The sequence below is a fragment of the Triticum dicoccoides genome, chromosome 7A, assembly GCF_002162155.2.
Source record: "Triticum dicoccoides isolate Atlit2015 ecotype Zavitan chromosome 7A, WEW_v2.0, whole genome shotgun sequence".
NCBI lineage: Eukaryota > Viridiplantae > Streptophyta > Magnoliopsida > Poales > Poaceae > Triticum > Triticum dicoccoides.
Window position 1 is genome coordinate 612,859,483 of NC_041392.1, and position 14,948 is coordinate 612,874,430.

A 14,948-nucleotide genomic window follows, 5' to 3' on the forward strand; every position below is an offset into this window, starting at 1 on the left:
GCCGGCCGGCCTCCTCCCCTTGCTCCTTGATATACGGGGGTAGGGGGCACCCCTAGACACATAAGTTGATCCACGTGATCATATTCTTAGCCGTGTGCGGTGCCCCCTTCCACCATAATCCTCGATAATATTGTAGCGGTGCTTAGGCGAAGCCCTGCGATGGTAGTACATCAAGATCGTCACCATGCCGTCGTGCTGACGGAACTCTTCCCCGACACTTTGCTGGATCAGAGTCCGGGGATCGTCATCGAGCTGAACGTGTGCTAGAACTCGGAGGTGCCGTAGTTTTGGTGCTTGATCGGTCGGGCCGTGAAGACGTACGACTACATCAACCGCGTTGTCATAACGCTTCCGCTGTCGGTCTATAAGGGTACGTAGATCACACTCTCCCCTCGTTGCTATGCATCACCATGATCTTGCGTGTGCGTAGGAATTTTTTTGAAATTACTACGTTCCCCAACAGTGGCATCCGAGCCTAGTTTTTATGTGTTGATGTTATTTGCACGAGTAGAACACAAGTGAGTTGTGGGCGATATAAGTCATACTGCTTACCAGCATGTCATACTTTGGTTCGGCGGTATTGTTGGATGAAGCGGCCCGGACCGACATTACGCGTACGCTTACGCGAGACCGGTTCTCCCGACGTTCTTTGCACAAAGGTGGCTAGCGGGTGACAGTTTCTCCAACTTTAGTTGAACCGAGTGTGGCTACACCCGGTCCTTGCGAAGGTTAAAACAGCACCAACTTGACAAACTATCGTTGTGGTTTTGATGCGTAGGTAAGATTGGTTCTTGCTTAAGCCCGTAGCAGCCACGTAAAACTTGCAACAACAAAGTAGAGGACGTCTAACTTGTTTTTGCAGGGCATGTTGTGATGTGATATGGTCAAGACATGATGCTAAATTTTATTGTATGAGATGATCATGTTTTGTAACCAAGTTATCGGCAACTGGCAGGAGCCATATGGTTGTCGCTTTATTATATGCAATGCAATTGCGCTGTAATGCTTTACTTTATCACTAAGCGGTAGCGATAGTCGTGGAAGCATAAGATTGGCGAGACGACAATGATGCTACGATGGTGATCAAGGTGTCGCGCCGGTGACGATGGTGATCACGACGGTGCTTCGAAGATGGAGATCATAAGCACAAGATGATGATGGCCATATCATATCACTTATATTGATTGCATGTGATGTTTATCTTTTATGCATCTTATCTTGCTTTGATTAACGGTAGCATTTTAAGATGATCTCTCACTAATTATCAAGAAGTTTTCTCCCTGAGTATGCACCGTTGCGAAAGTTCTTCGTGCTGAGACACCACGTGATGATCGGGTGTGATAGGTTCTACGTTCAAATACAATGGATGCAAAATAGTTGCACACGCAGAATACTCAGGTTATACTTGACGAGCCAAGCATATACAGATATGGCCTCGGAACACAGAGACCGAAAGGTCGAGCGTGAATCATATAGTAGATATGATCAACATAGCGATGTTCACCAATGAAACTACTCCATCTCACGTGATGATCGGACATGGTTTAGTTGATTTGGATCACGTAATCACTTAGAGGATTAGAGGGATGTCTATCTAAGTGGGAGTTCTTTAGTAATATGATTAATTGAACCTAAATTTATCATGAACTTAGTACCTGATAGTATCTTGCTTGTTTATGTTTGATTGTAGATAGATGGCCCGTGTTGTTGTTCCGTTGAATTTTAATGCGTTCCTTGAGAAAGCAAAGTTGAAAGATGATGGTAGAAATTACACGGACTGGGTCCGTAACTTGAGGATTATCCTCATTGCTGCACAGAAGAATTACGTCCTAAAAGCACCGCTGGGTGCCAGGCCTGCTGCTGGAGCAACACCAGATGTTATGAACGTCTGGCAGAGCAAAGCTGATGACTACTCGATAGTTTAGTGTGCCATGCTTTACGGCTTAGAATCGGTACTTCAACGACATTTTGAACGTCATGGAGTATATGAGATGTTCCAGGAGTTGAAGTTAATATTTCAAGCAAATGCCTAGATTGAGAGATATGAAGTCTCCAATAAGTTCTATAGCTGCAAGATGGAGGAGAACAGTTCTGTCAGTGAGCATATACTCAAAATGTCTGGGTATAATAATCACTTGATTCAATTGGGAGTTAATCTTCCAGATGATTGCGTCATTGACAGAATTCTCCAATCACTGCCACCAAGCTACAAGAGCTTCGTGATGAACTATAATATGCAAGGGATGAATAAGACTATTCCCGAGCTCTTCGCAATGTTGAAAGCTGCAAAGGTAGAAATCAAGAAGGAGCATCAAGTGTTGATGGTCAACAAGACCACTAGTTTCAAGAAAAAGGGCAAAGGGAAGAAGAAGAAGGGGAACTTAAAAAAGAACATCAAGCAAGTTGCTACTCAAGAGAAGAAACCCAAACCTGGACCTAAGCCTGAAACTGAGTGCTTCTACTGCAAGCAGACTGGTCACTGGAAGCGGAACTGCCCCAAGTATTTGGCGGATAAGAAGGATGGCAAGGTGAACAAAGGTATATGTGATATACATGTTATTGATGTGTACCTTACTAATTCTCGCAGTAGCACCTGGGTATTTGATACTGGTTCTGTTGCTAATATTTGCAACTCGAAATAGGGACTACGTATTAAGCGAAGATTGGCTAAGGACGGGGTGACGATGCGCGTGGGAAATGGTTCCAAAGTCGATGTGATCGCAGTCGGCACGCTACCTCTACATCTACCTTCGGGATTAGTATTAGACCTAAATAATTGTTATTTGGTGCCGGCGTTAAGCATGAACATTATATCTGGATCTTGTTTGATGCGAGACGGTTATTCATTTAAATCAAAGAATAATGGTTGTTCTATTTATATGAGTAATATCTTTTATGGTCTTGCACCCTTAAAGAGTGGTCTATTCTTATTAAATCTCGATAGTAGTGACACACATATTCATAATGTTGAAGCCAAAAGATGCAGAGTTGATAATGATAGTGCAACTTATTTGTGGCACTGCCGTTTGGGTCATATCGGTGTAAAGCGCATGAAGAAACTCCATACTAATGGGCTTTTGGAACCACTTGATTATGAATCACTTGGTACTTGCGAATGGTGCCTTATGGGTAAGATGACAAAAACATCGTTCTCCGGTACTATGGAGAGAGCAACAGATTTGTTGGAAATCATACATACAGATGTATGTGGTCTGATGAATGTTGAGGCTCGTGGCGGATATCGTTATTTTCTCATCTTCACAGATGACTTAAGCAGATATGGGTATATCTACTTAATGAAACATAAGTCTGAAACGTTTGAAAAGTTCAACAAATTTCAGAGTGAAGTTGAAAATCATCGTAACAAGAAAATAAAATTCCTACGATCTGATCGTGGAGGAGAATATTTGAGTTACGAGTTTGGTGTACATTTGAAACAATGTGGAATAGTTTCGCAACTCACGCCACCCGGAACACCAGAGCGTAATGGTGTGTCCGAACGTCGTAATCGTACTTTACTAGATATGGTGCGATCTATGATGCCTCTTACTGATTTACCGTTATCGTTTTGGGGATATGCTCTAGAGACGGCCGCATTCACGTTAAATAGGGCACCATCAAAATCCGTTGAGACGACGCCTTATGAACTATGGTTTGGCAAGAAACCAAAGTTATCGTTTCTGAAAGTTTGGGGCTGCGATGCTTATGTGAAAAAGCTTCAACCTGATAAGCTCGAACCCAAATCGGAGAAATGTGTCTTCATAGGATATCCAAAGGAAACTATTGGATACACCTTCTATCACAGATCCGAAGGCAAGACTTTTGTTGCTAAATTTGGAAACTTTCTAGAGAAGGAGTTTCTCTCGAAAGAAGTGAGTGGGAGGAAAGTAGAACTTGACGAGGTAACTATACCTGATCCCTTATTGAAAAGTGGTACATCACAGAAACCAGTTTCTGTGACAACTACACCAATTAGTGAGGAAGCTAATGATAATGATCATGAAATTTCAGAACAAGATACTACCGAACCTCGTAGATCAACCAGAGTAAGATCCACGCCAGAGTGGTACGGTAATCCTGTTCTGGAAGTCATGCTACTAGATCATGATGAACCTACAAACTATGAAGAAGCGATGGTGAGCCCAGATTCCGCAAAATGGCTTGAAGCCATGAAATCTGAGATGGGATCCATGTATGAGAACAAAGTATGGACTTTGGTTGACTTGCCCAATGATCGGCAAGCAATGGATCTTCAAGAAGAAGACTGACGCTGACAGTAATGTTACTGTCTACAAAGCTCGACTTGTCGCAAAAGGTTTTCGGCAAGTTCAAGGGATTGACTACGATGAGACCTTCTCACCCGTAGCGATGCTTAAGTCTGTCCGAATCATGTTAGCAATTGACGCATTTTATGATTATGAAATTTGGAAAATGGATGTCAAAACTGCATTCCTGAATGGATTTCTGCAAGAAGAGTTGTATATGATGCAGCCGGAAGGTTTTGTCGATCCAAAGGGAGCTAACAAAGTGCGCAAGCTCCAGCGATCCATTTATGGACTGGTGCAAGCCTCTCGGAGTTGGAATAAACGCTTTGATAGTGTGATCAAAGCATTTGGTTTTATACAGACTTTTGGAGAAGCCTGTATTTACAAGAAAGTGAGTGGGAGCTCTGTAGCATTTCTGATATTATATGTAGATGACATATTACTAATCGGAAATGATATAGAATTTCTGGATAGCATAAAAGGATACTTGAATAAAAGTTTTTCAATGAAAGACCTCGGTGAAGCTGCCTACATATTGGGCATCAAGATCTATAGAGACAGATCGAGACGCTTAATTGGACTTTCACAAAGCACATACCTTGACAAAGTTTTGAAAAAGTTCAAAATGGATCAAGCAAAGAAAGGATTCTTACCTGTGTTACAAGGTGTGAAATTGAGTAAGACTCAAAGTCCGACCAATGCAGAAGATAGAGAGAAAATGAAAGATGTTCCCTATGCCTCAGCCATAGGCTCTATCATGTATGCAATGCTGTGTACCAGACCTGATGTGTGTCTTGCTATAAGTCTAGCAGGGAGGTACCAAAGTAATCCAGGAGTGGATCACTGGACAGCGGTCAAGAACATCCTGAAATACCTGAAAAGGACTAAGGATATGTTTCTCATATATGGAGGTGACAAAGAGCTCATCGTAAATGGTTACGTTGATGCAAGCTTTGACACTGATCCGGATGATTCTAAATCGCAAACCGGATACGTGTTTACATTAAACGGTGGAGCTGTTAGTTGGTGCGGTTCTAAACAAAGCGTTGTGGCGGGATCTACATGTGAAGCAGAGCACATAGCTGCTTCAGAAGCAGCAAACGAAGGAGTCTGGATGAAGGAGTTTATATCTGATCTAGATGTCATACCTAGTGCATTGGGTCCAATGAAAATCTTTTGTAACAATACTGGTGCAATTGCCTTGGCAAAGGAATCCAGATTTCACAAGAGAACCAAGCACATCAAGAGACGCTTCAATTCCATCCGGGATCTAGTCCAGGTGGGAGACATAGAGATTTGCAAGATACATACGGATCTGAATGTAGCAGACCTGTAACTAAGCCTCTTCCACGAGTAAAACATGATCAACACCAAAACTCCATGGGTGTTAGAATCATTACTGTGTAATCTAGATTATTGACTCTAGTGCAAGTGGAAGACTAAAGGAAATATGCCCTAGAGGCAATAATAATGTTATTATTTTATTTCCTTATACCATGATAAATGTTTATTATTCATGCTAGAATTGTATTATCCGGAAACATAATACTTGTGTGAATACATAGACAAACCAAACGTCACTAGTATGCCTCTACTTGACTAGCTTGTTAATCAAAGATGGTTATGTTTCCTAACCATAGACATGTGTTGTCATTTGATTAATGGGATCACATCATTAGGAGAATGATGTGGTTGACATGACCCATTCTATTAGCTTAGCACCCGATCGTTTAGTATGTTGTTATTGCTTTCTTCATGACTTATACATGTTCCTATGACTATGAGATTATGCAACTCCCGTTTACCGGAGGAACACTTTGTGTGCTACCAAACGTCACAACGTAACTGGGTGATTATAAAGGAGCTCTAGAGGTGTCTCCAAAGGTGAATGTTGGGTTGGCGTATTTCGAGATTAGGATTTGTCACTCCGATTGTCGGAGAGGTATCTCTGGGCCCTCTCGGTAATGCACATCACATAAGCCTTGCAAGCATTACAACTAATGAGTTAGTTGCGAGATGATGTATTACGAAACGAGTAAAGAGACTTGCCGGTAACGAGATTGAACTAGGTATTGAGATACCGACGATCGAATCTTGGGCAAGTAACATACCGATGACAAAGGGAACAACGTATGTTGTTATGCGGTCTGACCGATAAAGATCTTCGTAGAATATGTAGGAGCCAATATGAGCATCCAGGTTCTGCTATTGGTTATTGACCGGAGACGTGTCTTGGTCATGTCTACATTGTTCTCGAACCCGTAGGGTCCGCACGCTTAAGGTTTCGATGACAGTTATATTATGAGTTTTGATGTACCGAAGTTAGTCCGGAGTCCCGGATGTGATCACAGACATAACGAGGAGTCTCGAAATGGTCGAGACATAAATATTGATATATTGGACGGCTATATTCGGACACCGGAAGTGTTCCGGATGATTTTGGAGAAAAGCGGAGAGCCGGAGGGTTACCGGAACCCCCGGGGAGAAGTAATGGGCCATATGGGCCTTAGTGGAGAGAGAAAGGGGCAGCCAAAGGTGGGCCGCACGCCTCCTCCCCCTGGTCCAAATTGGACTAGGAGAGGGGGCGGCGCCCCCCTTTCCTTCTCCCTCCCCACTTCTTTCCCCTCCTAGTAGGAGTCCTACTCCTACTAGTATCGGGGAAGAGTTCCGTCAGCATGACGGCGTGATGACGATCTTGATGTACTACCGTCGCAGGGCTTCGCCTAAGCACCGCTACAATATTATCGAGGATTATGGTGGAAGGGGGCACCGCACACGGCTAAGAATATGATCACGTGGATCAACTTATGTGTCTAGGGGTGCCCCCTGCCCCCGTATATCAAGGAGCAAGGGGAGGAGGCCGGCCGGCCCCTATGGCGCGCCAAGGAGGAGTCCTTCTCCTAGTAGGAGTAGGACTCCTACTAGTAGTCCGGGGATCGTCATCGAGCTGAACGTGTGCTAGAACTCAGAGGTGCTAGAACTCGGAGGTGCCGTAGTTTTGGTGCTTGATCGGTCGGGCCGTGAAGACGTACGACTACATCAACCGCGTTGTCATAACGCTTCCGCTGACGGTCTACAAGGGTACGTAGATCACACTCTCTCCTTGTTGCTATGCATCACCATGATCTTGCGTGTGCGTAGGAATTTTTTTGAAATTACTACGTTCCCCAACAGGAGGTCGTTCTTCACCTCGGACGATGAACGTTGGGACGACATATGGCTCTCAACCTCGGACGACACCGACGAGAATGATGATGGTGATGGTAGCGACTTGGAGTAGTTTTCTATCTATGTATGCCGTAGTAGTTTCTATCTATCTATCTATGTTGTAGTAGTATCTATCTATCTATGTATGTCGAACTATCTATCTATCTATGCCGTAGTAGTTGCACCAATGTAAAATATCTTTGTATCGTTTTTTTATCTATGTAATTTTAATTTAAAAAATATTGTAGAATGAGTGCGCGCTGCATTTTACCGCGCCTGCTGAAGCTGCGCGCCCGCGCGGCTTTTCAGCGCGGCTGCTGGAGCAAACGCTGCGCGCCGCGCCAAACCAGGCGATGGGCGCGCGCCAAATCCGTTTTTACCACGCGGCGCGTTGGGCGCCTGTTGGAGATGCTCTCATTCACAGACACCTCCTCGCTCCTCACTCGTCGCTCGCCTCTCCGCCCAAAACCCTAGCCGGGCTCCTCGTGCTCTGCTCTCCTCCCGCCGCCGGCGGCCATGGACGCGGAGCAGCTCCTGCCGTACATCTACACCTGCCTCCCCGAGCCGCCAGTCTCCCACACCGCCCGCCTCGCCGCCTGCCGTACCGCCCCCTACCACGGCGTCGACCGCATTAGAGGCCTCTCCGACGCGCTCCTCCACGACATCGTCTCACGCCTCTCCTTCAAGGAAGCAGCGCGCACCGCCGTGCTCGCCACACGCTGGCGCCGGGTCTGGCTCTCCGCGCCGCTCGTCCTCGTTGATAACCACCTCCTGGAGTAAATGGCACCGGCGGTCCGAGAACTTGCGCTGCGGATGCAGTTAAGTCACGGTACTTGCAAAGCGAAGAAACCCGTCATAGAACTTGCATTACGGATGCAGATAGGTCACACAGGTCATCTGAACCGGCCAGCTGTCCGGTTTTCTCCCTCTAACGGTCAAGCGCGATAAATTTGTTCACGACTTTAAAAATATATGTGATTCGTGACTTTAAAAAAATGTTCGTGAACGATAAATTTGAAAACTATTTGTTCACGACTTTAAAAAAATGTCCGCAAACGTTTCAAAAAATATATTCATGATCCACGACTTTAAGAAAATGTTCGTGAACGATAAATTTGAAAACTATTTGTTCACGACTTTAAAAAAATGTTCGCGAACGTTTCAAAAAATATATTTGTGATCCGCGACTTTAAAAAAATGTACTTCCTAAAAGCGAAATTGTACTTCCTAAAAAGGGAAAACACTGCCTATGCTATTGCGAGAAGCAAAACTATGCTTTTCGAAAAGGCAAAAACTTAGTTGTGCTTCTAAAATTAAGTGAAAAAGTATGACTGTGTTGGGGCCACGCATCAATAATTATCGAGCTGAATTGGGGCTGCCAAATGCTCATCGAACGGTCCTAAGGTCGTTTGGATCTAAAACTAAAATCCGAACGTTCGGAAATTAGAAATTTCGTTTTTTTGAAATGGTTCACTATTCTTGATCTTTCTTCAGGCATTTCTCTTTCGCTGATGAATCGTGCATTTGTCTTGACCTCTTGGCATCATGCACCGTGGGCTGCAAAAAATCTCTGCCCACGGTGAAGCAAAATTATCAACCCTTCCTGGATTTGTACTTCCTGGCGCAGCTCCCGAACGCTATCAGATTGAGGCAACCAAGTCCGGCCATCATCCAGAAGAAGCGATCCAGGTGACCCTCGTTCAGGTCGTCGGGGATCCACCCCGGCGCGCCGCCAGTCGCCGTCGCCCATTGCACGGTCGTCAGTAGGAACGAGCTAAGGTAGCCGCCGGCCGCTATTGCAAGGAGCCCGAGCGCCGTGCACACGGTCTTCATCGCGGCCGGCGCTTGGCCGTAGAAGAAGTCGAGCTGCCCGATGGTGGTGAGCACCTCGCCCACGCCCATCAGCGCGTACTGCGGCGCCTGCCATAGCACGCTCGTCGAGTTTGGCGCAGCACGGAGGCGCGCCGTCTCTAGAAGCGCTGCAGAGGCCATCGCGAGCACGGGCATGGCGAGTCCGGCACCGATCCTCTGCAGCTCCGAGATGCCTTTCTCCCTCCCGGTGAGCCTCCTGGCAGCCGGAACGAAAGCCCGGTCGTAGAGCGGGACCAGGAGGATGATGGTGAGTATATCGAAGGTGGACATGGATGCCGGCGGGACGCGCACGGAGCCGACGGTGGCGTCCATCGCCATGCCTTGCTCGACGAATGTCGACGTGACCTGCGCCGACACGGCATAGAAGAACACGGCGGACGCCCAGAGCGGCAGCATCCTCACGAGAATCTTGAACTCCTCGACCTGCGTGACGACGCAGAGTCTCCACGGGCTGGTCCGCGCTGGCGCGGCTGCCGCCTCCACCTCCTTGTCCGAAGCCACGAGAATGGCGGCCTTGTCGAAGAATCTGATCAAGCAAGCAGCATATCAGTCATTCAGTCTAGTGGTAACCAAGCACGCGACGCGAGGTAAACTCAGAGGATTGTAGTAACTGACCGGAGATCGGTGGTGTGATCGATCCTCGGAACTCCGGCGAGGCCGTCCTCCAGCATGCCGTAGAGCAGAGAGCTATCGGCCGGAAGCTCGATGCCGCACTTTCTCACGGCAGCGACGACGACCTGGCACACTCGGATGAGCGGGCTGCCGCGGGTACGCTGAAATCTATACGTCCGCAACGCCGCAACCAGGCAAGACAGGCCGGCGGCCAGGACGACCGCTGGGATGGTGAGGCCCAGTGCCCAGCCGCAGTGATCCTGCACCCACACGATGGCCGTGCTGGATATGAGCGACGCGCAGTTCATGTTGAATATGTACCAGTTGAAGAAGGAGCCCTTGGTGGCGCGCTCCGACGGATCGCCGTCGTCGAACTGGTCGGCGCCGAAGGACATGAGGCACGGCCGGAGGCCGCCCAAGCCAATGGCGATCATGTAGAGGCCGAGAAACAAGACGAATTCCTGAGACGGCACAATGTTGGACGACACGATGTTCTTGACGAGCAGCGGCAGGTACGCTGAGAGAGCTGTCATCAGCATCCCCTGCAAGCGAAAACAGAGAGCTGTCAAAGTCTAATAATCTTGCAGAATTCAATTCAAGTCAGGATCAGGCAAAAACTTACTGCGACGCCGATGAAGCAGGAGACGACCATGGTGCGGTACCTTCCGCAGTAGGAGTCTGCGACGACGGCGCCGCCGAGAGGCATGAGGAAGCAGGTGGCCTGCCAGGTGGACACGTTCCTCGCCGCCGCGACGTTGCTCTGGCCCAGGACGCCGGTGAGGTACGTGACGAGGTTGAAGGAGATGCCGTGGAAGGCCAGGCAGTAGCAGAACTCGGTGCCTGCGTGGCACACCATCGATCAAACTAAATTAACCATCACGCAGAGACACCATCGATCCAAGATTAAAACTGAACTAATCATCATCACACAAAGAATTTTATTACTAGTACCAAGAACAGGTGAATAAAGAAGAAATAGATTACCGAGAATTGAGCGGCACGCGCGCCATCCACCCGTGCGATTCTTGAGCGCCGGGTTCCCGTCGAAATCAAGGGACCCGTCGGTGGTGTACGCCTCCGCCGCCTGCAACGGCGATCCCCACCAAAGTTAACAGCGAGACATCATCCATCTCAGGGGTTGAAATAATACACAGGCGAAAGGGAGAAAGAAAATGAAGGAGGCAAGGCTAGGGGGACCAGACCTCGGCGGGAAGGCCGGCAAGCAGGGCCACCGTGTGCTCGCCGGTGGAGGCCATGGCGGGAGCTTGGGAGCGTACACCTGTCGTTTGTAAGATGCTGCAATTGGGCCGTGCAGGCAGCCTCGTCCTCTAAGCTGGCCCCATGTTGTTGGCATAGAGAAAATTTCCGCAGACTATAATTAAAACAGCAAGAGCATCTCCAATGGGACAAGGGGAAGCGTTTGTCTAGACTCTTAGGCCTCTTTTGGTTCATAGAATAGGATTATCATAGGAATAGGAATCTTGTAGGAAATGAGATGACATGTATCTCAAATCCTATAAATAGAAATAGAAAACAAGATGTCATTTGGTTGACACCAAAGAAATTTTTCCACTGAGTCTAGACTCTTTTTTATTTTCCTATGAAATGTGGAGGATACGAACCAATCCTATGTATGAATAGGAATCCATTCCTATGAACCAAAGGGCTCTAAAGGAAAAAATCCTATAAGAATCCTATCCTCTAAAATTCCTATGAAATTCCTCTAAACCAAAGGAGGCTAGAAAAGATTAAATATCACAAAACTGCTCCTGGACTCGGTCCAGGGCCAGGGCAAGAGGGTGCTGTGGACCAGCATAGGCGCGATGCTATGGTCCCTGTGGCTGACACGCAACAAACTTACCATTGAAGGACAGCTCCTGACGCATCCGGCTAATATTATCTATAAATGCTCTTTCCTCTTGCAGCAATGGAGTCCGTTGGTGAAGCCGAAGGACGCTGATCTCATGAAGCATGCCCAAGTCTGTATTCACCAGGTTTACGTTGCGGCTAGGGAGCCGGTGGTGCCAGCCTGAGGGTGGGCACTTGTTTTTGTTTTGGCGAGTCTGCGTACTCAAGGCCATGGGCTTCGGCCTTGTAACAATTCGCGCAGTCAGGCTCTGAACCTTAAGCTTCCTGTTTCTCGCGTAGCTCTGGCTTTTGTCTCGAACTTGTAATGTCCGTGGTTAGCTACTCTGCCTGTTCCGATGTGGGCTTTATTAATTTAAGGCCGGACGCTCCCAGCGTCTACGTTCTAAAAAAATCACAAAACTAGAAAATATCTAAGCGGCCTAGCTTTTAGCACCAGACAAATAACTTCAGCAGCTCCTGTAAAAAAAATTCCGTAAAAGTGGGAAGTTGGCAGACATCAACTTTTCCCAGTTTGTGTAAACTTCTTTCCATAAAATCTGTTTTTATTTCTATTTTTGTTAAATAAACCTAGCTAATGGTGTAAAACCCGCATGTCATTGGCACGAGAGAGAGAGAGTGTGTGTGTTTGCGTGTGTGTGTGTGTGTGTGTGTGTGTGTGTGTGTGTGACAGTGAACTGCATGGTGCGGTGGAGGGTGGTGGTGCGGCGGTGCACCGGCGTGGAAGCGTCAGGAGCGCATCGAGGCGGTGGCCCGTGCATGCGGGCAACGTGACAGCGATACAGGGTGGCCATGCGAGGGCGACAGTGGTGGTATCGCAGCTGTCCCACCGCGGCGACCGGCACGGGGTGGCACAGTATGGGAGGCACGACGGTGGCCCCAGGCCTTGTTGGGGCGGCGATGACAGAGGGACGACGCAACAAAGCGGGCAGCGGAGGGGCGGCGGCCAAATGGCGGTAGTGGCGGTTGATAGACTCTTAGATCTTCCCAAAAAAAAAGATAGACTCTTGGAACACTAGGCTAGATTAGATCCAGTAAACCAACCTTCTCCTAGTGTTGATGAACTCGGGCCGGTGCCGGCCATGGTGAAGTAGCGGCCGGTGATGGCAGAGAGATAGTGACGGTGATGTGCTTCCCGTGAGCACCGCGCTAACCCTAGATCGATAAGGAGTGTTGGTGGGGTTTATGATAGCGATTAACCTCGTAACTCGTGCCCCGGCCCTCACCTCTGTTTATATAGCGCGGGTCACGGGGGTCCACCAACCATGGTTTGGTTGAGCGCCCCCGATCAGGGCGCGATGCAAGGGCCCATTCGACCTGTTGGGCCCGAACGGGAGAGAGATCAACCTAACAACTGTATCGCAGCCGTCCTACCGCGGCGGACGGCACGGGTAGCGCAGTATGGGAGGCATGACGGCGGCCCAGGCCTTGCTGGGGCGGCGACGACAGAGGGACGACGCGACAAAGCGGACAGCGGAGGGGCGGCGGCAAAGTGGCGGCATGCAAGATGACGTCAGGCGACGTGCCGGAGTGACGACGCACGGCACTCATCATGAACTTGTCATCTTCTACCCGTCAAATTATATGGGAAGGGCTAATCTTTCCCTAAACTTAACGTACGGATGAGGTGATTATACAGGATTCCGTAATGTTTTTCTGGATCAACGGAACTGGTGGAGGCCTTTTTTTTTCGCTCAAACTTTTCTTGAATGGTAAGTAGTAGGAGTAGTTCTTTTAGGGATACGGGGTCTGTTGTTGTTCACGACATACGCTAATTAAACAGCCAAGCTGCCTCGTGCGGGGCAGAAAACGATATGTGAATGTGGGCTCTGCAACCGCCAAGGCACCAACGGAAAGTATTAGAGCAACACCAACACCATTCATCAAAATGGACATCATTAAATATCCACAAACACGTCACGGCGTCCGACCATATCTATCAAATATCCGTCATTTGGACAACAGAGACAGAAAGAGAAGAGCATACAAAATAGGTTTGCGGTGGGACTTCTGCAGTAGCGCACAAGCATCGCTCGGGTGCTACTGCCGCGGGGCGAGTCAGGCGGCTGGTGCGGAGTGAGTCGTGCAGAGACGCCACATAGATTGAACCCGCCCTTAGAGCATCTTCAACAGGCGCCGAACGCGCCGCGTGCAAAAAACTGATTTGCCGCGCGTCCATCGTCTGGTTTGGCGCGGCGCGCAGCGCTGGCTCCAGCAGCCGCCCTAAAATGCAGCGCGCGCACACCGCTCCAACAGCGCGCGCAACTCTTACACAAATAACATATGCATTCCAAAACAGAAGCAAAAAGATCAAACACAAACAAAAATAAATCAAAATAAATAGTTTAATTTCATTATTACAACTCAAACAAACAATTTATTGTTCAATACAATAAATAGTGCAATAAACACAACAAATAGTTCAACAATACAATATCAAACGCACAAATCATGATGCTTTTTGTCGTCCATTCCATGCCCACCACTCCTTAATGAGATCCTTCTGAAGATCATTATGTGTTGCGCGACGTCGAATGGCATGATAGGAGGCAACAAAACGGGCAACCCTTTCAGCCCTCCGTCGCACTCGCACCGGATGTCCCAAAACTCATACTGAGAGTAGTCTACATCTTGGCCACGCTCATTCTCGATGATCATGTTATGCATGATCACACAAGCGTGCATGATGTACCAAAGCATTTTCTGATTCCAAAATCTAGCCGGTCCTCTCACAAGAGCAAATTGGGCTTGCAAAATCCCAAAAGCTCTCTCCACATCTTTTCTAGCCGCTGCCTGAGCATTGTGGAAATCAAGTTCTTTCTTACCTTCTGGCTTTTTCAACGCCTTGACAAAGGTTTGCCACTTTGGATAGATGCCATCCGCTAGATAATAGCCATAGTTGTATGTACGGCCATTTGCTACAAACTGCACCGGTGGCAACTCCCCATTTGCAATCTTACTCGTCAGTGGTGACCGGTTGACAACATTGATGTGATTCAAAGATCCAGGCATTCCAAAGAATGCATGCCAAATCCAAGTCTCTTGATCGGCCACCGCTTCAAGGATTATAGTGGAACCCATTTTTTGGCCGTGGAATTGCCCATGCCATGCCTTTGGACAATTCTT

At 47.9% G+C, this 14,948-nt stretch overlaps 1 protein-coding gene across 1 annotated transcript; it reads right to left on the reverse strand.

The window, feature by feature from the left end:
* Positions 1-8,888: 8,888 nt before the first annotated feature.
* On the reverse strand, positions 8,889-11,283 carry LOC119328481 (protein NRT1/ PTR FAMILY 8.3-like). The gene is made up of 5 exons (XM_037601460.1): positions 11,159-11,283; positions 10,941-11,040; positions 10,579-10,796; positions 9,960-10,498; positions 8,889-9,870 (listed from the first exon to the last, which is right to left on the reverse strand). Exons 1-5 carry the CDS (start codon positions 11,210-11,212, stop codon positions 9,066-9,068), a joined length of 1,716 nt encoding a protein of 571 aa, XP_037457357.1. The 5' UTR covers positions 11,213-11,283; the 3' UTR covers positions 8,889-9,065.
* Positions 11,284-14,948: the final 3,665 nt, after the last annotated feature.